Source organism: Poecilia reticulata, chromosome 23 (assembly GCF_904066995.2).
Source record: "Poecilia reticulata chromosome 23, P_reticulata-male-v2, whole genome shotgun sequence".
NCBI classification, from domain to species: Eukaryota; Metazoa; Chordata; class Actinopteri; order Cyprinodontiformes; family Poeciliidae; genus Poecilia; species Poecilia reticulata.
Window position 1 is genome coordinate 14,182,263 of NC_088852.1, and position 27,522 is coordinate 14,209,784.

The following is a 27,522-nucleotide window of genomic DNA, read 5'->3' on the forward strand; positions in this document are numbered from 1 at the left end:
ATAAACGTCCCTTGTCCCTTGTTCCCACCAAGGGACAAGGGTGTAAAGAAAATGGATGGATGGATGTATTTTCCAGACAATAAGTCGCTACTTTTTTCCTAAGCTTTGAACCATGCAGCTTATATGAAGATTTTTCTTCAACCAACAGGGGGCTCTTTAGCAGGAAGTGAATCATTGAAAGTCAAAATTGGAAATAAAAGAAGAAAGCGCCCATTAAAACGGAATTAGGTTTTAATAGGGAATTAAAATTTGAGAATGCTGTTGATCAGCTAAATAGCATTGAGGGGGAAAAAGATTTTTTAGGGTTAGGGCTAGGAAAATGATAAACAAAAAATTGCCAAAACAGAGCAAACCTGAAGGTTTATGAATATTCAAAGCTTGTGTGTTTCCAGGCTAAGTTTAATGCTTACATATCATAGGTGAGCAATAGGGTGTCACAGCAAACAAAGCATTACTTTAGGGTTACCTGTGGCAACATTTAACAAACACTGTTAAATAGCTCATTCATTACCTGTGACTTACAGACACATTCAAAAGCAGTCTTAAATAACGAGCAAGGGACACAAAATGCTCACTGTGTTTTCTACCCCAACCAGTTGAGGAAGAAATGCTTTTATTGATTTAATTGGCATCTTGTGCTGAAACAGAAATCTGCAAGAATGTTTTGCGAGAAGCAAAATTTTTCTTAATTTCATTAGTGCTGTGATTTATGAGATTCACAAAGCTGGAAGAAAACATGTGGATTCAGATGGCTTAGATCAAAGGCACTGTAGTCTTGAAGCTTATAAAATGATTTTTTTTAAAAATCATCTTATGATGTGATTTATCACCAGAGTCGTCATTCATTCATTCACCGTTACACATGATCATTAGGTCACTGGGGTATTCTCCCAGTTTGTACTAGATAGGCAGGTAGCCGGGAGGCTGAATGTCCCTCTTGCCGTAGCTGTACGGGCCCACGTCTGTTTTTCCTTTGCTTTTACGGCCCATCAACTCTGCTAACCTCTGGGCCAAACAAGTGGTTTGGCCGCACAATTGCTTCTTACTGAAACAGATAAAACGTGACGTAAAAAAAACAAAAAAAGAACATGTTTTACACGCCAAAAACTCGTGTTCACGAGCGCGTACCTGTTCGTTGCTGTGAGCCCCCTCTGCAGCCGTGAGCCCGTGAGACCTTCCTTGGCTGGAAGAGCATTTTCTTGCTCGTCGTCGGAGGAGGAGCCGGGACTGAAGTTCCTGGATTACAGATGGAAAAGGGTCAAAGCATTTCACGCTGATGATACCCTCTTTAAACTAGCTGCTAGTCCTGAGAGACCGAGTGAGAGGGGAGAAAGTGGCCACTTAGCCAGCCATCCTGGGGTTGCACAACGGAGTGCTTTCTTAAGCCCTTTTTGCACTGCAGGGTCCGGGTCTGGCCCAGCCCGGTGTTCTATTATGCTCCTGTGCAGCGTTGCAGTACTCGAGGCCGATGTCCTGACTATCTGTCATACCCATGAATCCAGCATACCTTTTGGTAATGCGCATGCGCACATCGATGTTACATCACATACTGCTTACTCAGCAGATTTCTTATAAATCCGTCTACCTGTAGAAGTTTCATTTGTGTTTTTTTCTCAGTGGAAAAATTATGATCCCCCTGAGGGGAATGACAGAAAATACTTGAGAAACACTGGGTTAGGTGGTCTTGACTACAACACTGCTCCTGTGTGTTGGAGGCCGTTTGGTTGTAAATCTGAAGATACAGGAAATATAACAAATCGCAATTGGTGGCGCTGTTGCTGTGCACAAGAGATGTGAGCTGGCCCTGTAAAGACGAAGATGAGGTTCCCCATGGGGAAAATAAACGTTGCCAGTTATCTGCTAAATATTAATTTATTTGACCTGGTGTATCATACACAACAAGATCAACTTCAAAACCCTGAGATTATGATTATGTACAACCGATGCAGACCAGGAAGTCGAGATATTCAGTCAGGATACCACAGATAAATGGCTCATAATTTAGGTGCAAACATTATATTTTATTGTTCATATCCAGACAGCTATTTCGGTTCATGTTTGAATGGATTTGATCAGTGAAGCTAAGTTACGGAACCGCTGTCCACTTCGTAGATTCTCCAGCTCATTTCCTTTGCTGCCGCTCACCTGTGGCTTGGAGCGGCTGCGATGCAGTGGAGCAACACAAACGCCGCCAGGAGAAACACAGGCACTCTCAGGTGATACATGGTGTTTCTGATGCTGATGACTTCCTGGAGAAACACAAAGGGTTTAATCAACGTTAGACTTTGTTTTCTCCAGTTCTCTACAGTTAGGGTTAGGGCTTCCATTTATTAAATAAAATTTTAAAAAATTAGTTCTGTATAAAAAATTTAATCTGGTACTTTAGCACTGCATCATCTACCAGTATTGTTTTATTTGATGCTACTTGAAATGTTCTAAAATGTATAATTACTTTTTCATCACATCACAACATACATCTTTATAGCAATTATTTTTTTATAGCATGATATGCAAATTGGTAAGGAGAAACATTTATAAAAAAAACAGGTAAAACACAATAAAAAAACAGATTTCAAAATGAAGTTAAAAATAATAGAAGCTGAGATCAGTCATTTCTCGTAGGCGTTTAATTATTAATACTGAATAAATAAATATCCAAAGGATTTGATGAGTGAATTCCCCTTTAATCTCAAAATATTAGTGGAAACATTCAAAAGTGTGTTTGTCATGATTTATAAAATTTATTATAGCTTCACATTAAACTGATTTATATTTTTGATAGAATAACCCAGCTTTTTGGTAATGGTTTTACATTTGCATCCATTCTTGCTTGATAAAAATCACTTGCCTTTGAAAATTTTGTAAAAGAAAAACAGATTTAGCAGAAATCTTGCATCACAAACCAAAACAAAACATCTGTAAAAGTCCAAACTTAAAGCAAGAATTTAGTGTCAGTAAAAAATAAATAAAAAAAAGACACATAGGAACTGGAAGGTTCCTGTACTCACTGGGTGTAACGTTTCGTCCTAGTCTGTCTGTTGAGCAGTCTGGTGGTTTGTCAGGTTGTCACAGTTTATAAGCTCTCTGCTCAAACCACTTGTGACATCAGCTCTTTCCAAATATAGCCAAGCAATTTTATTTTCACGCACGGTTGGAGGGGGAAAAGGAGGGACTCTGATACGTTCAGATTTGTATTCGGACAGCCACTCCACATGCACACACATACAGAGGCGTTGCTGCATGTCATCATCACCATCACCTCCTTCGTCACCATAGTCATCAGTCGCCGTGTTGGGACTGACCCGCCGCAAACTCAGCAGAGAGGAGAACTCTGTCAAAGTGCTGTTTGCTTTGTGAGACACTTCATGAAGAACAGGTCACCAAACTTGAGACCCTGAGGGACTCCAAGGCAATTAATAATAGATCTAAAGAAGAATTGCATTTAATAATGAATAGCCGCTTATCAGTTTAGCATGATGTCATTCACTACAGATGTATTCATAATGGAATGATGCAGTGTAAAAATATAAAATAAAATACTGCATGTATGTGACAGTGAAACCCAATGAATAAATAAACAATTACTGTTTCAATGGCCAAACTAAATTCTCCCAGCTAATTTTAACATTAGACAAAGCCAATCTGAGCAAATACAACAAAACAGTTTTCAAAGTAGGATTTGTTTAACCCTTGTATGTAGAAATGGGGTCCAACCGACCCCACACATGTAAAACTTGTATCATTTTCCATAGTCCTCTACGTTTGCCTCAGTCCTCGCACACACAATGGTTTTAATGGAATAAAAACATGGAAAAAGCAAATGCTTTTTCACATTAGGGCAGATTGATTTGGATACATTTTCCCCTAATGTATCAAAAATCTTCCATCATCAAAGTTAAATTTTGTTAAATGGGAAAACCAGACTAAACCACTTTTTGACGATTATGTTGTAATTCTCTTTAAATAGTTTTTTTATCTTAGTTTTTTGTAATTTGGCAGCAAAGTCTGTGTCCAGCAATGCAAATAAAGTTGTGTGTCCGTCGAGGCCTTTGGGAATGTGACCTACCAACAGGGACACGTCAGGAATCTTGGGCACCACGGCAAAATCTTAAATTGTCATTTCACACTGTCACAACACAATGACAGTTTCAATAAATATGTAAAAAAAAAAAAAATTTTTTTTATAAAAGTTGCATACTGCAGCTTTAATTTAACTTAGGAGAGGACAGGTCAGGAGGAATGTGGCAATACCGTATTTTCCGCACTATAAGGCGCACCTAAAAACCTTCAATTTCCTCAAAAGCCGAAAGTGTGCCTTATAATCCGGTGCGCCTTATATATGGACCAATACTGAGCCTCAACAGGTCTAGTAACTACGGTAAGCAGCCGCCAACTTAATTTAAGCCTGTAGAAGAAGAAGTGCGCAGTGAATGCTGGGATAGTTGTCAGAACGCTGGTTTGCTAATAAAGTTTGACTGACCTATCTATCCATAGACATTAATACGCAGACGCCTCATGGAGCGGGTCGGCCCGTTGCTGCGATACGTAACAGCGTCCGCCATATTGAATGTGGAATATGTGCCAGGAAGCTAATACAAGTGAATGGACCGAACTTTATAAAGTGCCGTTCTACAAAGTATTTTAAGTTGATACCTGCCATTGACACATTTTCTCACACACATTTATATATTTGGCAATCACACAAATTACTAAAGACAGAAGTTCTAAGTTTTGATGTGATTATTTAATTGTTTTGGGGCATTTCTGAATAAAGAGAACAATGTTTTATTTGATAGAAATGATTCTGATAATTTTTATATTGAAATTGATAAACTTTTACAGTGTTTTATTAAAGAATATATTTACATAATTTAATGAACATTTAACATTTCAAGACAAGATACAAATAATTTTCCTGTATTTATTTTTATACGTTATTGAGAAATGACTTTTGATTTATAAATCAGTCATTGTCAAACATTAAACTACATATTTTTCTTACTTTTTTCCAGAGAATAAATATTTATTACAGTATGTCAACTCTGTTATTGACAGCAAAGAGTGAAAATAATTCTAACACAGTCAATTATTTTTATTTCTTTACATAAGTTACATTAATACACTAATACTTCAGATTGAGATATTTAAAAATACACAAAAAATGAAAGAATTAAACATTTATTTATTATACTGGGAACACTGGTCACATGCAGGGCTTCAGTCTGCTGGTCACACTGGGAGAACTCCAGTGACTTCTGAGACGTCCTGGTTCACAGGCTAAAGCCAAGAATAAAAGAGAAATTATCCAAAAGTGTAATAGAAAATACATATAATTTGTAATTTTGTAATTTGTAATTTAGTAATTTATTTCAGACAAACCTTTCACTGGCAGTGTAGAACAAACACAAAGTACATAATAAATTTCTTGAAGACACATCACATCGGTGATTATGAGTCTGAAAAGAAGTATGAAGAAGTATAACTTATATAATCATACCCCTTTTCCAGCTGTAATTTATCACATTATTTTCAGTTTCCAATATCCTTCCTGGCAAAATGAAATAATAATTGTAGTAATATTTCCTCAGCCAAATGAAAGTACTGCATACACACACATACACATTTGTACACATACATATATACATATTCACATATACATACACCTATACACATATACATACATACACCCATATACACACCCATCTGCTTATATACAAAATACACAACTATTTACATACCTTTATACATTTACCCACACCTGCACAGACCTGCACCAACTTGATGAAATCATACTTAGAGTTTTAATTCCCAGCATACGATATATGTTTCGTATATGTTGCTTTCACATTCAGAAAAAGACATTTTCATCATATTGGGCTCTGACTTGTAGCATCTTTATAGCTAAATACCGACATGGTGAAGATGAGCTGGAAACAGACTGAAGAACAGCAGCTCCAGCTCTGATCCTGATTGATCTTTCCTCACAAAATCCTCTGGTTTTTAATTAACTTCTCCTCTAACAGCGGTTTTTCATCAGCTCTCTCTCATTAGAAAACAGTATGAAAACGTTAGCTGCTACTCTAACAATCAGCGGTTATTTTGTTTAGAAGCGAATTTCTGGCTGCAAAGTCAAGTAATTCTGATCTTTCATCCTTACCTGGGGAAGCTAATCCTAATGAATCCAGTTTGTTTCGTAAAACAGTTGAAACAAGTTCACACAGCACAGAACTTAAGGAGCTCCGATTGCCCTGCTGCCACATAGAAGATGGCGGACGCTTTTACGTACGACTCAGCGCTCCATGAGGCGTCTACGTATCGATGTCTATGTATCTACCTACCGACCTGATAATTAGGTCGTCTTTAGGTCACGTTCTCCACGAACATGCTGTGTGCGAACACGGAGAAGGGTGACCATCGTCCGGCCACGCCCCGGCCCAGTCGCGGAAGGCTCTCCTCGCCGACCGGAGTCGGACTGTTTTATTGACATTCTTTATGTCAACAAAGTGACTTTAGATATTCATCCGGGATGCTTCGACTAGGGCTACCAAGGGACCATCCCTTAAACATTTAAACTTGTGGGGGTGGGGGAAGAGAGACAGAGACTGCGGCGGCAGCGTGTCGGTTGGTCTGTGTTACCCAGAAAGCAGTTGGGCACAATATCGCAACACCAACACCGTGAGTGAAACAATGACTGGGGCAGCCTACATTATAAAGCACTCGGGGACCACGTCTTTATTATCACACATCCACATTTGTAGAGTATGGAACAAATCGCAGGTTCATTACGGGAAGGGTGGCAACCCAAACTGAAGCGTCTATTCTATGCGCCTTATGTATGAAAAAAAGTTTTAAAATTGGCCATTCATTTAAGGTGCGCCTTATAGTGCGGAAAATACGGTATACATCTGTAATTTAAATGTAAAACTGTGGGGACTGGCTGCAGTCCAGACAGGAAGCTGTTTTTATTATCATTTTATAAAGATTGTTTGAATTTCTGTCAGCAACAAATATTGTGTTTTTGTTGTGTAATTGTAAAAAGAGCAAAGACACAGAGAAATACCTATAGATTCCCTGGAATGATGCTACCTAGGTTGTCATTGGACACAGTGTTGCTCACCTTTTTCACTGGGACGACAGGGACAAGTTAAATATATGAATATCTTGGTATTTCTTTTCCTTAATTCATGAAATGCTATGGAGGCAAACAGTAGTCTTTAGCTAAGCTAACCATGCTGAATGGTAGATAATGTCACAGTCTACTCACCTCTCTTGGAGAAAAACTGTTACAAATTCACACTATTGTCTTTTTCTCTCTCTCTTGTCTCAATATTTTTTGAAAACTTGACTTCATTATTTTCCTAGGCAGCATAGTAACCTCCACAGCCGTTCTTGTCTACTGTCTGCTGAAGAACAAAGCACCGTCAAGTGCGCCAAGCAGGAACGAACCATTTTATAAAGATACAGGGGGGAGTTCAATGCAAATATAGATGTGTGCTTTTTGGTCTGGGAGGGGTAACATTTAATTTTTACAGCTAAAAACAATTAAAAAAAATACAACAACCGTAATTGACAGGGCCCCAATTTTTTTATTTTTTATTTCTATAAATGTATTTATTTATTTGTTTTTTTTGTGAAGGGCCACCTGTCATCAACTACCCTTAAAATTGTCATAACTTTTCCCCCTACCGTCCAATGACAAATCTGACTTAATATTGGCCCTTGTGGCAGTTTTTGACGTTGGTGATATGAGTCTCTGCCCAGGGCGATATTGTGTCAGAGGGTGACAGAGGCAGGTTCTGTCAACTGGGCCACAACAGGTTATCTATTGGCTTTTAGGGATGTCCAGTCAGTAGGGATAGGAGACATGGCAGTACAACGCCATTAATTAAACAAACACTAGCTGATGATGCTGATGTTGGACACTGATGTTTAATTGATTACGGTCATAATGACAACACAACTGTAATTAATATTTGACCACTGCCCACGACTCAGCCAGTCTACATTTTTTCCTTGTCAGAGGAATAGATGGAAAATGTCATCCTGACCCACGGATCAGTCAGGAACGCTAAGGAGGGAGATGTATTTCACTCGGTGAAGGAATTAGTAACAAAGTGACTTTTCAGTCATACTCTTAATTTATGGAATCAGCCTACTTGCTTTTTCCCAGCAAGTAGGAAAATTTATTCTTCAAGAAATCAAAGTAAAAGATTTTTATTGCAAATTTGCTCACATTTGGATTGAATCCAAAGACCAGTCCTCATAAGATGCAACATAAATGTCCAGCATGGTTTGTTCCTGCCTTTGGTGTTGAACATGATTGAGATCAAAAGTCGCCAGGAGATGATTGGTAAACCTGCACCCTGCACCCACAGATTTAATGACGCGTGGTCTCTAATAATAATTGAGCGGATCCAATCTGCAGTGTTGACAGTGTTTGCAGTGGATTATGTCCAAACATCCACATTCCTATAGATGTTTCTGGGGGGATGGTGTTGCAAGAGAGAGAGCATGTGCTCACGTAAGGTGTATGCATCTCTCTCTTGGTCCACCCAGCTCTTGACGCATCAACACAAATAAACAGCATCAACCACACTGCTCTGGGAATACAAACGGAGACCAAAATTAATAGCATGGAAATGAGCGACTCTTTAGTCAATCAAGATGTTTTTTCTGTTTTGTTTGAACAAACTGGGTGGTTTTCACTTCGGTACTAAATGATCACTTTTATTAAATTGTAGAAGCAATGATGTGGGAGTTCTTAGAACCTTCATAGGACAGTAGATATAGGAAAAAGAATTGTGAGATTTTCTTTGAGTACCTTTATTAAATGTGAAACATGAATCAAACATTTAGGTACAATGCATAGAGAGAAAAAAAAATCTTCTTTTTCCTAATTTTTTGACATTAAATTAGACTAAACTTTCAGTTTTAGGCTTGTTAAACCTAGGACTACAGAAATAATTTCTGTTTATGAATGCCACAAGACGAGAAGACTTTAGTAGAATTGCCTGTATGACTTTAAACATTTTGGGGTTTCCTCTACAAGTGTCTTAACAATAGTTTTCTAGAATTCTGGCCTGTTCTTCCAGACAGAACTGGTGAAACAAAGTTGGGTTTGATGGCCGCCTTGTTAGCATAAAAAATTTACCTGGGATTTGTGATGGCCACTTCAACATTGTCCATTTGGAGGACTCAGTTTTACTGAAATCTTAAGATGCTGCTTTAAATTTCTATTAATGCCCATTTTTCATGATGGCATCTATTTTGAGAAGTGCACCAGTCAATCTTGCAGCAAAAACCCAGCATGATGTTGCCATCTCCATCCTTCTGAGAATTGCAAATCTTTGTTCCTCTGAATTCTTATCTAAGTGCCAGTTTAAGAGAACAGAAGTACACGGAAAATCAGCAGTGACTGAGTGGTTTAGATAAATACAGCCAGCTGGGACAGACTGGACAGAACAGCAGCAGATGACTAGTTGGTTTGTCTTCCTCTCTCCACATGACAACAAGCACACTGAAGTAGAGAGAAGAAGATTCTCCAAGTTTATATTTGTTCAGAACATTGCTCAGATAATGTATATTAATAATAAGGTAGAATCTATTTAGGACACCCACCATATCCAGTTGAAACCAGATATTTACATGCACCAAATAAACGCTTTTTTTTTTTTTTTTCTCATTCTCGGAATGAGAATAACAATTATACGCAAATATACACAAATGGTGGAAATGTCCAACCAGCATACTGCTGCAGGAAGAGCTGCTGCTCCTCAATGAACAGATGGCATCTTTATAAGAACATTATATGGAAATGTGGAAGCAACATCTAAAGACGTCAACCAGGAAGTAAAAGCTTGGGCACAGATTGGTCATCCAGATGGACAACAAGTGGTTACAAAGTGGCTTAAGAACAAAGTCAACGTTTTGGAGTCAAAAACAAATATAGAGGTCTCAAAAAAAAAAAACAAATAGGACAAAATCTCCCACTGAAGGATTTATTTATTGCCAAAAACAATCATATTTGCTTTCAACATGGCAGAGAAGTACATGTACAAAAAGATCAGTGTATTAAATTGCTGGCCAACCTGTCTGTAGTAGTAAAACAAACTGCATTACATGATAACCAATATGGAGGTAAACAGACCTAGCAAGAACAGACTAACATGAATTGCCTGCTTTATTGCACGCCTTAGGAAATAATGATCTTTTATAGACCAGAGGTTTTGTTGATAACATTCTCTGATCATCTATGAGAAAGAAAAACAACTCACCTGAAGTCTCTGTCAGGATCCTGTCATATATATTTATGAAAAATAGACAATTATTTGCAAAAAGTTGCTCTGTTCTGATTATTTCCCCTTATCCTTCCAAGTCTTTCCCGACTCCTGTAGAGTCTGTTTTGTCAGAAGACAGTTTGGGACTTGTGGACCCAGCACCGCTCTTCTCCTGGGTCTCCAGCTGAACCATAATTCCACTTTCTTTTGATGCTTCAGGTTGCTGCAGCTCTATGTCCCGGTCTGCTTTCCAAAACTGTCACTTCAGGAGGACGATGACGGCAATCATGAAGAAATAGGAAGTGCCGCTGAGGCAAGTAATCAGACCAAGGAAAATGATTCTTTCATTGGAGACAATGAACAGACAAAAGGTGAGATTACTAATCTTTTTTGTTTAGAAATATATACTGCTACTCCTGTTTTACCATTTTCCTCTTTTGATGCATCTGTATATTTTTGTGTCATATTTTCCTACATTATTTCTAAATTCTGCTGAATTATTGGATAAAAACCTCCACAGTACTGTTCTATTTTTTTTTTTTTTTGGTTTCTAAATTTACTATTGGCATTTCAAATAACCATGGAGCAATTTTAGATTTGTCAGACGCAGTTGCCTCTCGCGCAGTGCGATAAGGCAGCTAACTGGAGCTCAACGTAGCGAACTTTCCAGATTACATAACAGTTTTTGGTGAATTAAAAAAAAAAAAGTTTTTGGTGAATAAAGTGGAGTAGACTTGCTACTTGTTAGATGACGGAAAACCACATTGAAGTATCGTGTCTGCTTCAGCACGGAGTCGCGGTTTAAGCAGAGAGGTAATGAAGTACAACAGACACTGACAGGCCTCTGCGTCTGCCTTTCTCTGAAGAACTACTGAGCGGGAGGAGACAGCCAGGTGAGGAAAAACCGTTCTTATCTATCGATTCAGTATTTCTATCATACAGACATTAGGTTGCTGTTGTTGTGCTATTAGCTAGCTGCTAGCTAAGGACTTTGCTAGCAAAGCTAGATAACTATAAAGCTTCTTCCCTGTATCGTTAATGATATCAGTCATTCTTCAGTATTGCTTATGAAATAAGGGCACATCGCCCATCCAAAAACGATCATCTCCATAATGGATATATGTCTTCTAATTTCCTTTGCTGCATAATGTACATTGTATTTATTCTAGCGTTAGGTAAATGTATCTTGAAGGAGAATAGCACTTAAATAAAAGTCCAAGAAGGATATTCATTTAGAATTAAAAATAACTTGCCCTGAATTACCATGATAGATATAATGTATGTAATAAAATTGCGTCATTAATGAAGGAGGGAAAACTCAACCCAGACTTTAAGCTTAGGGTCTGGTTCGCAGAGTATGCAGTTAATTTTTTTTCCCAATTATTCAATGAAAAAAAACCAACAACTAACCTTAAGTAAAATAAAATTGTAATCAAACTTTTGGAATTGTAATGATTTCTTTTTTTAAAAACAAAACGTTTTGTTTAAAAAAAAACTTATTTTAATTAAATAACTAGTTTTTATGTGAACTTAAAAAGTTATTTGCCAAACATAAACTTTAATTTGCTCACATCAGAAATCTTTTGTTGTGATTTTAGGCCCTGTCCACGACGTCATGTGAGAATCACAAGCAAAACTTTGAGTCACAAACAAAAACTTAGAATAGCAAGAAAAGATTTATGGCATGCACAAATAAGTTTGTTTTGCAAATAATTTTTTCACTTCATGAGACAAAAATGTGTGATTTGGAGTTTAAAATGGTGTCATGCATTAACAATAACATTTTTGCTTTTGTTTTTTAGTTTTCTGCAGTTCCACATTAAAATTTGGTGCAGCTCTACTTTCCTGAATGGACCATCTTCATCTCCACTGCAAGTGTAGCAAACAGGCAGCTCTTTTTTTACAGATTACAGTACATTAAAAGGTTGCATTGTGCCTTTGTTTATATCTTTAATAGTGTAATTCTGTAAAAACATAATATGTCTGGTGGTCCAGCTCTGATTTACATATCTTGCTAAATTGCAGGTTTGAATATTGCAATACTTGCCTATAACAAAATAGACCTGCAGAAAGTAATTACTAATAAAATATCTTACATATGCATAGTTGTATGCTCTATATAGAGATTTTCCTTAGCTTTGATTGTATGTGTCACAATTTTGTAATTTATGATTGTTTATTAAACCCTGAAAGCTGTGTGGCTTTGTTAATATTCTGTCCTAGAATGTGGTTAGATGTGCCCTTTTTTCTTTTTTTTTTTAACACCTGCCCTTTTAGTGGTCTCTGCACGGCCCTGCTAAAGAAATATCATTGATTTTGTTTCTCATCTGTTGCTGAACATCTGCAGACTGGATAATGTTACTTTTTCAGGATTTCTTGGCCTACTTCATGTTGTCAGATACTCCATGTCTAGCAGTAGAATCAGTGGGTTTGGCTAGTGAAACTGAAACAAAAATCTTGAATAATCACGGATAACTTATGATTTCCCAATGGATGGATACATTTTTATTCTATTTAACAGTTGATTTGTTTGATTGTATTTACTCAGATTGGCTTTGTCTAATGTTAAAATTAGCTTGAAGCATTTCATTTGGCCATTACAAACAATAATTGTTAGTTTCTTCATTGGGTTTCTTTTACACTTCATCACTCCATTATGAATAAATCTGTAGTGATTGACATATCATGCTAAACTGATAAGCGGCTATTCATTATTAAATGCAATTCTTCTTCAGATCTATTATTAATCGCCTTGGAGTCCCTCAGGGTCTCAAGTTTGGCCACCTGTTCTTCATGAAGTGTCTCACAAGGCAAACAGCGATTTGACAGAGTTCTCCTCTCTGCTGAGTTTGCGGCGGGTCAGTCCCAACACGGCGACTGATGACTATGGTGACGAAGGAGGTGATGGTGATGATGACGTGCAGCAACGCCTCTGTATGTGTGTGCATGTGGAGTGGCTGTCCGAATACAAATCTGAACGTATCAGAGTGGATCAGATGTGATATACATGAAGTCCCTCCCTTTCCCCCCCCCAACCCGGCATGAAAATAAAATTGCTTGGCTATATTTGGAAAGAGCTGATGTCACAAGTGGTTTGAGCAGAGAGCTTATAAACTGTGACAGCCTGACAAACCACCAGACTGCTCAACAGACAGACGAGGACGAAACGTTACACTCAGTGAGTACCTGCCAGTTCCTATACGTCTCTTTTTTTTATTTTTACTGACACTAAATTCTTGCTTTAAGTTTGGACTTTTACAGATGTTTTGTTTTGGTTTGTGATGCAAGATTTCTGCTAAATCTGTTTTTCTTTTTCAAGATTTTCAAAGGCAAGTGATTTTTATCAAGCAAGAATGGATGCAAATGTAAAACCATTACCAAAAAATGGATTATTCTATCAAAAATATAAATCAGTTTCATTCTACAATAAATTTTTATAAATCATGACAAGCGTTTGAATTTTTCCACTAATATTTTTTTATTTGAAATAGAATTTACTCATCAAATCCTCTGGGTATTTATTGATTCAGTATTAATAATCAAACATCTGTGAGAAATTACTGATGTCAGCTTCTATTATTTTTAACCTCATATTGAAATCTGTTTTTTATTATCTGTTTTTATTTAATGTTTTTCTTTACCAATTTACATGTCATTCTATACAAAAACTTTTCTATAAAGATGTATGTTGTGATGAAAAAGTAATTATACATTTTAGAACATTTCAAGTAGCATCAAATAAAACAATACTGGTAGATGATGCAGTGTTAAAGTACCAGATTTAATTTTTTATGCATCTTTTTAATAAATGGTAGCCCTAACCCTAACTGTAGAGAACTGGAGAAAACAAAGTCTAACGTTGATGAAACCCTTTGTGTTTCTCCAGGAAGTCATCAGCATCAGAAACACCATGTATCACCTGAGAGTGCCTGTGTTTCTCCTGGCGGCGTTTGTGTTGCTCCACTGCATCGCAGCCGCTCCAAGCCACAGGTGAGCGGCAGCAAAGGAAATGAGCTGGAGAATCTACGAAGTGGACAGCGGTTCCGTAACTTAGCCTGAATTCTGATCAAATCCATTCAAACACGGACCTAAATAGCTACACAGAACTCCCTCGGTTATTGTCGAGACTCTGTAATGTGCTGACTGGAAGACACCTCTGCTTGTGCGAGTAACTGTGAGGCTGGAAGTAAAGTCATACGCCTCTCTGAGAAAGCACTCCATTGTGCAACCCCAGGATGGCTGGCTAAGTGGCCACTTTCTCCTCTCTCACTCGGTCTCTCAGGACTAGCAGCTAGTTTAAAGAGGGTATCATCAGCGTGAAATGCTTTGACCCTTTTCCATCTTTAATCCAGGTACTTCAGTCCCGGCTCCTCCTCCGACGACGAGCAAGAAAATGCTCTTCTAGACAAGGAGAGCTGGTCCCTGCCTGAGCTAATCTCCGACCCTTTCCTCGGCCTCATGGGCACGCGGCCGCAGCGGGGGCTCACAGCAACGAACAGGTACGCGCTCATGAACATTAATCTTTATCGTGTTAAAACACGATAAAAGCAACTACTTATGTTTTTATACGTTCCAGTCATCACTTACAGAAGAGAAAGTGCAACACAGCTACTTGTGTGACCCAGAGGTTAGCAGACTTCCTGGTCCGTTCCAGTAACACCATCGGAACGGTCTACGTCCCGACAAACGTGGGCTCGAGCACCTACGGCAAGAGGGACCTACATCAGCCTCCCGACTACCTGCCTTTCTAGTACAAAACTGGGAGAATACCCCAGTGACATAAGGATCATGTGTTACAATGAATGTGAGAATGACGACTCCATAAGATGACTTTTTTAAAATATATTATTTGATAAGCATCAAGACTACAGTGCCTTTGATTTAAGCCATCTGAATCCATGTATGTTTTCTTCCAGCTTTGTGAACGTCGTAAATCACAGCACTAATGAAATGGAAAAAAAAATTCAACAAAAAAATAAAATAATTATAAAATATTCTGTCACACAGAAGAAATATAAAGCCCTTTAATATGAATCATCTGAGATGTTTTGATAATAAAAATGTTGAAATTTGTGTCTGATTCTTGCAGGACATTTCTGTTTGAGCGCAAGATGCCAACTGAACCAATAAAAGTATTTCTTCCTCAACAGGTTGGGAGGAAAAACATTTTGTGTCCCTTGCTCGTTATTTAAGACTGCTTTTGAATGTGCCTGTAAGTCACAGGTAATGAATGAGCTATTTAACAGTGTTTGTTAAATGTTGCCACAGGTAACCCTAAAGTAATGCTTTGTTTGCTGTGACACCCTATTGCTCACCTATGATATGTAAGCATTAAACTTAGCCTGGAAACACACAAACTTTCAATATTCATAAACCTTCAGGTTTGGTCTATTTTGTCAATTTACACAACCATGGGCGTCCAAATTCAGTCCTGGAGAGCCAGAAAATGGCAGAGGATGTCAACAGGACGATTGTTTGGTCGGCACTCAACAAATGTGACCTTTATGGAGGACTGATCTGAAGAAAGTCACTGTAGAAAGAAAACCAGAAGAAACCTTCTCTGCAGTTTGCCAGGAGCCATTTTAGATCCCATCCACATCAGGGTGTTTCTTATTATTTTATAAAATGGGTCGTCGGTTTTAAAAATACCCACATGTCCAGTTGAGAACGTTTCTAGAAATGTTTTGAGCCACGTGGAAACGCCAAAAACAGGACAAAACACAATTTTTACCTCCCAGACCTGTAGGTGGTGCTAAATATAGAGCATAGGACATGTACATAAAATCTTCCCAAAAGATTAGTTTTGATTAACTTTATGCAGCTGCAGACACTTAAGGTGCTGCAGCACAACATACACAGTGGGGTTATAGGTAAGGTTAGCGGTTTGGCTAATACGCCAGTGTTTTCACAACCGAGGTATTTTGCTGTACATGTGAATATGTAACATTTTTCCTCTGGAACTTGTGTCCTAACTTTTGTGAAGGTAGGACACAAATAGTTAAAAACGTTCCAGTGTGAACAAAGCCAAATATGAAAGAAGGCGCTCTGGTCAGATGAGACCCAAATTGGGACTTTTGTGAAAAACCAACATTGCACATCACCCAATACCATGATGGTAACATTTACCTGGTCTTTGCAAACCCATCCACACCTCTTGAACTTTTTCACATATTTTCACTTTACAACCATGAACCTCTGTGTATTTTATCTAGATTTTCTGCAATAGACACACAAAGCAGTAGATAACTTTAAAGGAAAGAACTTGATACGTAAGTGCATAAACGTACTATCTTTGTCTCTCTTTAACCATAAAATGTAAACTCAGTCTTTTTGCTAGAAAATGCCATCAATAAGCCATCGCTTTGTACCTTTGCACTTTTCTGTCTGCTCTGTCCTTTCTTTCTGTTCTGTCTTTAATATGTAGATCCATGTATTAAAAATGATTCCATGGGCACATTTATTAATGTTTGTTATGTTAGTAAGTGATCATACAGACCACTGTTTTGTTTAGATCACCTATTCTGGGTTCTCCTTTTATTAATTTTACTTTCAGAGCCAGTAAATCGTCATTTGCAAAACATCTAGCGTTTGCACAGTTACGCTATAAATCTAAACATGACTACACCTAGTGTATGTAACACTTTGTTTTCAACAATTAGCATAAAAATGAATTTAAATAATAAAAAAAAAACACAAGGCTTTCAATTACACGATCAAGAGTCCTGTAAATCATTTATGCCCACTTTTCCTCAATTTATCTCCAAAGTCATGTGGTATGCAGTGATTGCATCTAGTGCTTATTAGTCATTGTTTACCCACATTACCTTTAATGGCACAGCTGCAATCACAATATTGCCTCCCATATTGTCATGCGTCGTCCTCCGACGGCGCTTACTCAGGGTAATGAAAATCAAGAGCGAAACGGTGACGCACGGCATCAACCCCTGTTTGATTAGCAGCGACCCGATCATCTCAGACGCTGACATCAATACCCCCGCGCGTGGCTAACACCTGTGTAAAAGGCTTTTCAAAAATAGAACAAGTGGCGGCTTTTGCTGATGAGTCCAAAAAAAAAAAAAACAAAAAACAAAAAAAAACAACGCAGCCATTATCTGACAAACACTCCCCGACAGAGAACGGGGGACCGTGTCAAGATCTGTCGATTACTTCGTGTGAGGCCTGCAAATGGGCTCTGTTGACGGGTTGTTTATCGTGATAGTGATTATGGTTGATGAATGCTTTGATGGGATTTCAGCGTATATATTTATAATGATGAACTGCAACTTTCCCCATAGGGTAACACCTACCTGGTCCAGACCTAAATCCAGTTGAAAATGTGTTCTAAGACTCAGTCTAATGTAGATTGAGATGATTTGCAAGGAAGAACAAGTAAAAAAAAAAAAATTATATATATATATATATATATATATATATATATATATATATATATATATATATATATATATATATATATATATATATATATATATATATATATCTTTATGTGAAAAGGTAGTAAAGACGACCCGAAAATATTTTCATCTGTAACTGCAACAAAAGATGGCCTTTAAAAGTAAAGACCCAGAGAGACTGAATGCAAACACATCACAATTGTAACATTTTTGGTTATAATGAAGGATTTTTCACCTCAATTTCACAATTATGCACAATTTTGTGTTGGTTTGGCATACAAAGTCCCAATAAAATACATTGAAGTTTGTTGCTGCATCAAGATAATATGTGAAAAGCTTAAATTTAATCCATTTACCTGAATCAGGAAATTTCGGTTATAAAAAAGAGTAAGTAAAATTTTAAAAAATAATTGATAATAATGATGCTTATGTGCTTGGCCAGGTCTAGCAACAAATCTACAACACAATGACTGAAAAAAATAAGAGAATCCAGCCCCAAATATATTTGGGTGGATATAGTTGTGAAATATTATATATGCAAAAATATTCACAAACCTCAACAGAATGTTGCCGTGAAGTTCTGTGAGGTCTTTTTTTTTTTTTTTAGGATTTACAAGTAATTTATCCAAGTAGCTGAAATAACTTCACTTGCTTCTGTTAGTTTCTCCATTTGGATGTAAACAATTTAAAAATGACCTCTGAAGAAATGGGAAATAAAAACATTAGCATTTATTACACACCTTGCAAAAAAGAAATGAACAAAATTATTTCACAAACGATGCGTACACAAATAAATAAACAGAAAAAAAAATAAATCCAAAAATACTTCAAATCACTAAGTCAAATTGAAGTTATGACGCTGGCTAACAGCTGTGAAAACGCAAATGATTTTTGCGCCATCTACTGGAGAGCGTATGCAAACTGCAATCTTCAATGGCAACCTTTTTTCACGTGTACACTCTCGAAGATATTACTTCAAACACATCAAATCAAAGTGTTATATACGTTTACTTTACATTTAATTGTGGTTAAATGTTTTTAGTGAACCTGACATGTTGGTCGTTTAAAAAAAAAAAAAACATGCCTGCTGCTTGCCGTAGATAAATGTAAATACGGAAGTGACGTAAAACCAGTGTTGTATTACAGAATGCTAAAACAGAATTGATAGATATACATTGAAGTATTTTACATTTTTAAGAGTCATGTTTGATGTGAACCTTTTCTTATAGCTTATTTGTTTTTGTATTAAGTGGGGGACAAAACCTTAGACTATCCAAACTCATTTTGCGGTTTGAAAGTGATGCTTCCTAAATCGTTAGCACTGTTAGCATGTTAGCTGTTTGAGTTATGGAGAGTAAAAAGGAGAAAACGTTTAAGTTTGTGGTGGTCGGAGGTGGCATTGCGGGTGTAACATGCGTGGAGCAGGTAAACACAAAACTTACGGCTGTAACTAAAAGCTGAAAAATCTATGTTGGCGTCAGAGTGTTGCTAAAGTAAAGACCTCTTCAATACATTTGCTCAATTCAGGTTAAATTTATTGAATATTTAGGCTTGTAAAATGTGGACTGACTTCCTTATAGATTCTTTAACACCAACTTTGTCATCTCTAAAGCTGTAAAATCATTTATTTGTAAAAGTGTATACGTGTGGGGCCACCATAAATATAATACAGCTCCAAAACAACATCCCTAGAATAATCATCTGACCTGGATTAGTACACACGACAAGTCTTTTTAGTATTTAAAAAAAAAAAAAGAAATGCACGATCGTCAATAAAGAACACCCCTAAGCATTTTTAAAGATATCCCATCTTAGTAATCATAAACAGTTTTTAAGAATCTGAAAAAACAACAGCAACAACAAAAACATGGTCTCATGGTATTTACATAAAACCTTTAAACAAAAATGTCTACATATTCTAACTTCTAAACTTAAAAATCATCTCCACTGGCAGCTATCATCTCAGTTTCCATCAGAGGACGTGGCTCTTATTACAGCAGGTCCCCACATAAAAGCGGTGACCAACTATAAACAGGTAAGTAGGTGAACTCTGGAGATTTTATTACACTCCCAACTGAAAGGAGATTGATGTTCGTGTTCATCCCGGTACTTGTCCCGTTCATTAGGTGTCCAGAAGACTGGAGAAGTTCGACGTGGAGGAAAAGCCCTCCAGTGTTTTAGAGGAGAAATATCCCAACCTGACCATCATTCATTCTGCTGTAAAATCCCTCCGCACACATACACATGTAAGCGGTAAACCTCGGTAAATCCTATTGGCGCCCCCTGGTGGCCACAAGGTTACAGCACATAGCTTAACGGCACAGTGAAATGGTTGAATCTTGTTCCAGAATTGATTAATATTCCCCCCTCAACGGATTTATTTTTTCTGTCACTCAGTGTGTGGAAACCGCAGACGGTCGAGTGTTTGGTTACGAGAAGCTTTGTATATGTAGCGGTGCCCGTCCGAAGCTCCTGACCCAGGAGAACCCGCACGTGCTCGGGATCCGGGACACAGACAGCGCACAGGTATTACCAACCATGTTTTTGAGTTCGAGCGAGGTTTACATTTTATCATCATTAGAATACATTTTATTCTAATTTTGGTATTTTAAGTAGTGAACTGAATATTTTTGTGTTCAGGTGGAACGCTTTGGGCAACAAAGTTTGAATATTCGTTTTTCGAAACCACGCCACATTATATACTTCTTTTATATACCAAACCACACATTTAAAGCTTTTGTTGTAGTACCCGCTGCCCATTTGACCACATATTTGGACGGGAATGATAGTTTATTTGCTATGGACACCAATGGGAACTCCAACACTCTTCAAAATGACTTTAAGAATAGTTTAATCAGGCTGACATTAAGTTTTCGGAATGTCCCTGGTCACTGAGACAATATCTAAAAGTAGGTCAAATTGAATGAATTCATTTTCCCCCTGAAACAAAAGGTGGTCACACATGTGTAACCTAAATGACTGTTGTTAATTTGACTAAATCCACTATGAAATAAAATATCTTTGTCCTGTCTAAAAAAAAATATTGAAAGTCTATGCCTCATAATCAGCAGTAATACTTGTTTAGTTGCATTAGATTGCATCTTTAGCTACAATTCAGCTAACTAGTACTGTAGACATGAGGATAAATGAGTAGAAATTCCTGAAATGATTAAGCTGAAGATCCAAGCAGTAAAGTTTGAAATAGTAACATTTTGCTGTGAGTTTACACAGCATGCGAGATGTCATTCTGTTTGGGTTGCAGGAGTTTCAAAAGCGGTTATCCAAAGCTAAGAGAATCGTCGTCGTCGGAAACGGAGGGATCGCACTGGAGTTGGTGTAAGTCAACAGTGCAAAAGTCATTTCTCCTTATTTTAACCTGCAACTATTGCCTGTATTTATTCCTGTGGTATTAATACGTTTTTTTTGTTTGTTTGTTTGTTTTTTTTCCAGGTATGAGGTGAGGCGCTGTGAGGTGATCTGGGCTGTGAAGGACAAAGCCATTGGAAACACCTTCTTTGACGCGGGAGCGGCGCAGTTCCTCATCCCGTCACTGGAGGGCGACAAAGAGCAGGCGGCCGCTCCGTGCAAGAGGCAGCGCTTCACCACGGAGGAACCGGCGCCGGATGCTGCCCACACCTTCACAGCCGGTACTTAGGATGTTTCTAGGTCTCTCACGGTTTATCACGTGTTTCCTTGATGCTGTTTGTTCTCTAACCAAATGGTAGCATTGGAGTTTATTCAAGGAATTCAGGTAGAAGGGAACCCAAAATGTGTGTATGCTTGATCACAAAATTAGGGCTGGGAGATAAATCAATTCTATCCATTAATCAAATTTTCTGTTTTTAAAGATTACATTTCTGGAAAATTGTGATTTTTTTTAGCCAAGAACTACCATTTTGGATGACAAGGTTTTTTTTTTTATTTTTTAGATCAATTCACAAAATTGATCTGAAAAATGTAAACTTGTGATTGAAAACTGAAATAAAATAAAATTTTAAAGATATTTCCTGTCATTTTTTTTTAAACAAAATCATAAATGACATTTAGTTTAAAAAAATAGTCAGAGATTTGATTTTTAAGTTATATCACCCAGCTCTGTGCAAAATATCCATATTACTGCTGTGACTGTGTTGCTCTTTCAGCAAAAGGCGGTTTTTTTTGTTTTTTTTTCCATTCCCAGATGAATATTCCCGCGGGCAGAACCCCGGTCCCGTCGAGTCCGGCAGTGCTCTAGGCCCGGACTGGCATCGAGGAATCGAGCTGCAAGGAGCGGAGCAGGTGGGACGACGTGTGTTTGCTCTGTAACCCTCCGTGTGTTAAACATTCGTTTGTTTCTCACATATCTCTTCACTTTTTTCTGTTTCTGTTCAGGTGTCCCGCAGAGTTTCGGTGGAGTATCAGTGTGAAGTGGAGCATATCTTCACCTCAGAGGAGTTCCTCGACTCCTCAAAGCAAAGTCCAAAACCTGACACTGGTGGGAACTCCACTTACTACTCTAACTCTTCCTCTGCTCCCCTGCTTTCCTCTTTTCTTCTCTCCCTCTGCCACTCACCCCCTCGCTCTTTTCTTCTCTCCCAGCAGGATCTTGGCCGGTTTACGTCCAGTTGACCAATGGCGAGATGTTTGGCTGCGACTTTGTGGTCAGCGCCACCGGGGTCATCCCGAACACGGAGCCATTTCTCCACAGCAACAATGTGAGAAAAACCTTTGGTCGAATATCTAAAAGCTGCCTCAAAGCTGAACAAAACGGCCTAAAAAAAGTCATTTTTTTTGGGACTGTTTAATGATATATTTGAATCTCTTCTTCCCAGGTGGAAATAAAGTAGATCTCAGTGCACAAGTTTGAATTTATTGCCGGTTTTCTCGTTGCTGTAATCACAGAAAACATTCTAATAAGTCGTAAAAAAAAAAGGGTGTTGTAACACATTTTGCCCAGTAATTATCACAATAAACTATAATATTAATGTTTTTGACACAGTTGCATTATTTTGCCATTGCCATTATGTCACTTGAAAATGGTCTCAAGACAACATTATCTCTTTCGCAGTAACTTCTGGGACAATTTATCATCCAGGAAGAAAATGTTAGCTAATTTATTTGCTAATAATAACAAAGAAAAAATTATTTTGTCTTTGTTATGAAACAGAACTTTACTGAATCAATCTACTTCATTATACCTTGATGAGAGTTTTATATTTTGTAAAAATGGATCGTCTTTCTTTGGTTTCTTGAGGCAGATTTGATCCATAAACAAAAAGACCAAGCAAATGTTCCATTTGCTTAGTTCTGATGTTGTTCTCTCTGACAATCAAATAATAATAATAATCAGATGTTATTGATTGATCAGGATCTTTTTCCCCCACTTTTCCTGTCTAGTTTTCATTGGCAGACGACGGCGGGCTTCAAGTAGACGATCACATGATGACATCAGAGCCGGATGTGTACGCTGCAGGGGACGTGTGCAGTGCATCATGGGAGCACAGCCCACTTTGGCAGCAGGTAGAAGTACTGCAAAATGTATTAGTTTGAAAAGTATTACAGTACAAACAGTGGAGGATCTTAGCGGACTACATCTGGTGTTTAAAAAAAAGGTGTGTGTGTGGGTGTGTGTGTAGATGCGGCTCTGGACGCAGGCCCGTCAGATGGGCTGGTACGCGGGCCGCTGCATGGCGGCCGACGTCCTCTCCGAGCCGATCGACCTTGACTTTTGCTTCGAACTCTTCTCACACGTCACCAAATTCTTTAACTACAAGGTAAGCGACGTTTTGGCCTCCAGCCAGCCGAGCTGCGTAGGCGACAACCAGTGATTAATTGAGCAAGCCATTTTTTCATCGTTTCTGCTTCTTCCTCAGGTGGTCCTGCTGGGGAAGTTTAACGCACAGGGCCTGGGGTCCGACCATGAGCTGCTGGTTCGCTGCACCAAAGGCCGGGAGTACGTCAAGGTTGGCGCCGGTGTTGGGAAGATTTCTGCAGTATTTCTGTTAATGTCTCTTGTGGCTACATGAAGCACAGCACTGCAAAAACACCAAATCTTACCAAGTTTATTTTTGCTGTAGTTTCAAATATCTTATTACACTTAAAATAAGACAAAGCTAAAGTACAGGTAACGTTTCAGCAAGTTATTTTAAGTAAATAATTCCTTAATATTTATGAATTACTAGTACTTTTTCATCAATATTAAGTCATTTTTGACTTTAAACAAGCTCCTGTATCATGACAAACGTGCATTTATTGTACAAACTACCAAATCCTCATTTTCTGATACGTGTTTGTTTTAATATATATATATATTTTGCTTGCGATAGCATGTGACGAACAAAGATTTTGATTGAGTTTTATGTTTTTAATTTCGATGAAAGAAACAAAATTTTCGCATACACGTATGATAAGGTTGTCATAGATATAATCTAGAACCCTCCGTTCCCCCGTCACGGTAGCCAGCTGACGAGTTGTTGTCAAAAACTTCAGATCAGAATACGCGCAGAGTTTGTTTGTGACAGAATGCCGCCTCTCTCCACGTGCAGGTGGTCCTCAGCGGGGGCAGGATGGTGGGGGCCGTGCTGATCGGAGAAACCGACTTAGAGGAGACGTTCGAAAACTTGATCCTCAACCAGATGGACCTGACGGCGTACGGAGAGGAGCTGCTCAACCCAGACATCGACATCGAGGACTACTTTGACTAATCGCTGCCTTCCAAGTCTGGATAACCATGAAGAAAAAGACATTTATTTTATTATTAAGTAGGTAAAAATCTGATTTTGAGGATTTTACATGAATTATGCCCTCAATCTTCTGTTTTTTGCCAACTCATTGATTGACTGAGTTCAGTTTGACAGATGAAGGCAAATTCACAAATACAAAAGGTTCATTTAAAAGCTTTTTAAAACCAAACATTGCGATGTTTCATGACTGGAGAATTATGCACACAATAAAAACCCATCTTCATAAATTCTATGTGCTCAAATGTTCAAAATATTTTCAGATCTGTCAGGACAAAAAACTTAGTCCAGAAAAATCTGGTTGGAATTTAAGTTGTTGGAAACCAAAGAAGCATCTGAGATGGGTCGAGTTTAGATGTTTAAAGATAGCTTTGTTTGCGTCACTGTAAATGTGTATAATTATTTGAAAACAAAAACAAAAAATTTTTCAAAAAAAGTGACATTTTTTCTTTATTGTTGCAAATTTGCCCTAAACACATACACTGATATTTAGCCAGATCAAGCCTAGTTGTGTTTAAGATTATTTTTGAGTTTTTTATCAACCCCATTTGCTAAACTAAATTAAGATACTGTCCTGTCACTCATCCTCAAATTTCATTGTCTAATCTTGGTATACACACACACACACGCACACACACACACACACACACACACACACACACACACACACACACACACACACACACACACAATAGAATGGTTTCTAACACTGGACCTCTGCAAATATTTTGCCAAAACAAAGGGAAAAAAAGACACAAAAAAAATGCTCAGATCTAATTAAAGTTGACTTTTTTATCCCATTTAAGGAAATTAGTATGTTTGGGAAACGCTATGTCATTTCTCACGATTTTAAAAATACCATCCGTATAATCAAGCTCTGTGGTGGCAGCATTATTCTTAGAGAATCCTGATTAAAATGACTCTGAATTCATAATATTTAGATTTATGAGTGAAATCCCAAGACTGAATGTGGAAAATTGGAGAAATTAATTGTGAAAATTGTAGCTAATTATATATATATATATTTTTCCATTTGATTTTGGGGATACTTTGTTTAATGTTAATAGGTTAGTAGGTCAATTAAATCCACCATAATTTAGTAAAAAAAAAAAAAAAGAAAAGGCACTAATATTGCAAAAATGTAAAATGAGGTGATTTTTTTTTTTTTTAACCTAAGTGCTTGATGACTCTGAGTCAAAAGTGCATTTAAAATACAAACTCCTCATTTGAGCTCAGACTATATATTTTTATTGTTTTCCTTTGTTGATTTACTTGAACTCTTGCGTAACTTGACCTCATGTTTACCAGATCGGTGACTTCGCAGCAAGAAGTCGCCAACAGTGAGCGAGGTGTCTCTGCTGGCTGACCTGGGTTGGCATAGTAACAAGGTGGTTTTATGTCTTCTGGGAATTATGGAAAATTACCCAGCATGCATACAGTATACATAGAAAAAAACAAGAGAATTATCTCAGGGCATCTCTTCCGGGTTGGAAAGAAAATACCTTTTTTTGTGTGAGTGAGTGCGTGTGATTGTGTGTGAAGAGAGCGTCCTGTTAACTGTCAAGAGGGAGAGTCAACAGAGGCACGCGTTTGAAGATCCAATTAAAATCCCTGTTCATATGGAGACGCTGGATTAGAGTTGGCTTGGAGAGAACTCAAGAAGCAACCTATTCATTATGAAGGTTGCTAAGTAACCAGACAATCAGGCCTGGTATTCTGTGGAGGAACAGAGAGGGTCAGCGGGTTTTTTTTATCGCCGTCATGGGAATACAGCAGGAATTTTAGTCTCCGTTCAGTGTTTTTCTTTATTTTTTTTATTTTTTAGATATTTTTTTTATTTTATATTTCGAAAGAACTAATCAATTTTCTTAAAGAATCTTGGAACCTGCGAGATAGAGCCGTTCTGGAGGGTGGAGGGACGAAATGGCTCATCGCACAATCAGAAAATATTTAACATTTTGGAGAGTCTCTTTCCGAGAAACTTTCTCATTAATCAATGACCAGAAAAGGTTGAGTTAAAGAGTACCAAGTGTTTTTTCTGGAGGCCACAGTAGCTTCAGAGCTGATGTGTTATTTATTCCAATCCTATTGGCTGACATGTGGGCGGATAACCTGCTGCTGCACCTGACTCCAGAACAGATTTCCTATGGGAGGTCCCTCATGCATAATTAAGACTTTCCACTATTCTTTTTTTTTATTATTATTATTGAGCAATTATTGTTTCATCCAGTGCTTTTTTTGTTAGATAAAAAAAAAATAACTGTAATTTTGATCAAGCCCTCTGGAAGAGGAGAAAAAAGGAGAAATGTTCATGTTTTTTTCTCAGAATTTTGACTTTAATGCATGCAAGCTCCTGGGAGCAACCAGCTTCAATGATAGAGATGTGTGTTTCTGGAGAAATTAGTCAGATTTAATTGGTGAATAAAGTTGGTGAATTTTTTTTTCTTTCAGTGGCCCAAATTCTGTCACGGAAAGTCCTCTAAGATACTAATACTAATTTAAGATACTAATTTCTACCTGGTAGAAATTGTGACTACAGTGGACTATTCATAAGAAGAAAGTATTTATTTTCATTCCCCATATATATTTTGTACTTTTTTGTCTGTTGGTGTAGCTCATACAATTTCAATAAAATGCATCAAGGTTTTTGATCGGAAAGTAGTAAAAGCAAGGTTTTCTCCATTGGCTTAACTCAATGCCTTTGTCGGCAGAGGTTCTGTGTTTTGAAATCCAAAACGTTTTTTTTTTTTGTTTATTTTCACAATGAGATGTAGCACTACATCATATTACAATAAAGCAAACACACCAATTCATTTGTGATTAAAGTTGATCACCTTTGAAAGCCTCTCACAAGGAAAAAATTATAGACTTATATGTAAAGTTGTCAGTTTGCCTTAAATGTGAAGCAACTCATTTTGTTTTCTTGTGGATTTTTTTTTTCTGAATGGGGGACGGATTTATCAACTATGTAGTTAATACTATTAAAAATGTTTGGCATGCATCTCGAGAGCGTTTGGGCATGGGGAGCCCTCATGAACAAAAAAACCCAAATAGTTTTTCTTTGGGAAAAGTCAGAATATAAGGCTGATGTAAGATTTTTTTTTAGGAGTTATT

General features: G+C 37.6%; 3 protein-coding genes and 1 long non-coding RNA gene across 6 annotated transcripts; 2 read left to right on the forward strand and 2 right to left on the reverse strand.

The window, feature by feature from the left end:
* Positions 1-570: 570 nt before the first annotated feature.
* On the reverse strand, positions 571-3,123 carry LOC145550202 (uncharacterized). The gene is made up of 4 exons (XM_081604095.1): positions 3,009-3,123; positions 2,146-2,249; positions 1,129-1,236; positions 571-1,045 (listed from the first exon to the last, which is right to left on the reverse strand). Exons 2-4 carry the CDS (start codon positions 2,223-2,225, stop codon positions 901-903), a joined length of 333 nt encoding a protein of 110 aa, XP_081460221.1. The 5' UTR covers positions 2,226-2,249; positions 3,009-3,123; the 3' UTR covers positions 571-900.
* A 1,954-nt stretch (positions 3,124-5,077) lies between these two features.
* LOC145550124 (uncharacterized) lies at positions 5,078-7,981 on the reverse strand. The gene is made up of 3 exons (XR_014085973.1): positions 7,265-7,981; positions 5,380-5,456; positions 5,078-5,277 (listed from the first exon to the last, which is right to left on the reverse strand). It is a non-coding gene; the product is annotated as an uncharacterized LOC145550124 (long non-coding RNA).
* Positions 7,982-12,306: 4,325 nt separating this feature from the next.
* LOC103475172 (calcitonin gene-related peptide 1) lies at positions 12,307-15,651 on the forward strand. The gene is made up of 4 exons (XM_017308178.2): positions 12,307-13,455; positions 14,164-14,267; positions 14,630-14,776; positions 14,854-15,651. The coding sequence occupies exons 1-4, from the start codon at positions 13,285-13,287 to the stop codon at positions 15,026-15,028; spliced, it is 597 nt and encodes a 198-aa protein (XP_017163667.2). The 5' UTR covers positions 12,307-13,284; the 3' UTR covers positions 15,029-15,651.
* A 3,137-nt stretch (positions 15,652-18,788) lies between these two features.
* pyroxd1 (pyridine nucleotide-disulphide oxidoreductase domain 1) lies at positions 18,789-27,221 on the forward strand. 3 transcript variants are annotated; one of them, XM_008425887.3, is made up of 13 exons: positions 18,789-19,114; positions 19,644-19,724; positions 19,816-19,935; positions 20,087-20,215; positions 20,952-21,025; positions 21,140-21,336; positions 21,870-21,967; positions 22,061-22,163; positions 22,268-22,383; positions 23,066-23,188; positions 23,305-23,442; positions 23,542-23,631; positions 24,214-27,221. In XM_008425887.3, exons 1-13 carry the CDS (start codon positions 19,037-19,039, stop codon positions 24,370-24,372), a joined length of 1,506 nt encoding a protein of 501 aa, XP_008424109.1. In that variant the 5' UTR covers positions 18,789-19,036; the 3' UTR covers positions 24,373-27,221. The 3 variants fall into 3 exon arrangements, with proteins under 3 accessions (XP_008424109.1, XP_008424112.1, XP_008424111.1); XM_008425890.3 differs by having other exon boundaries at positions 23,542-23,621; XM_008425889.3 differs by having other exon boundaries at positions 22,271-22,383.
* The last annotated feature ends 301 nt before the right edge of the window (positions 27,222-27,522 follow it).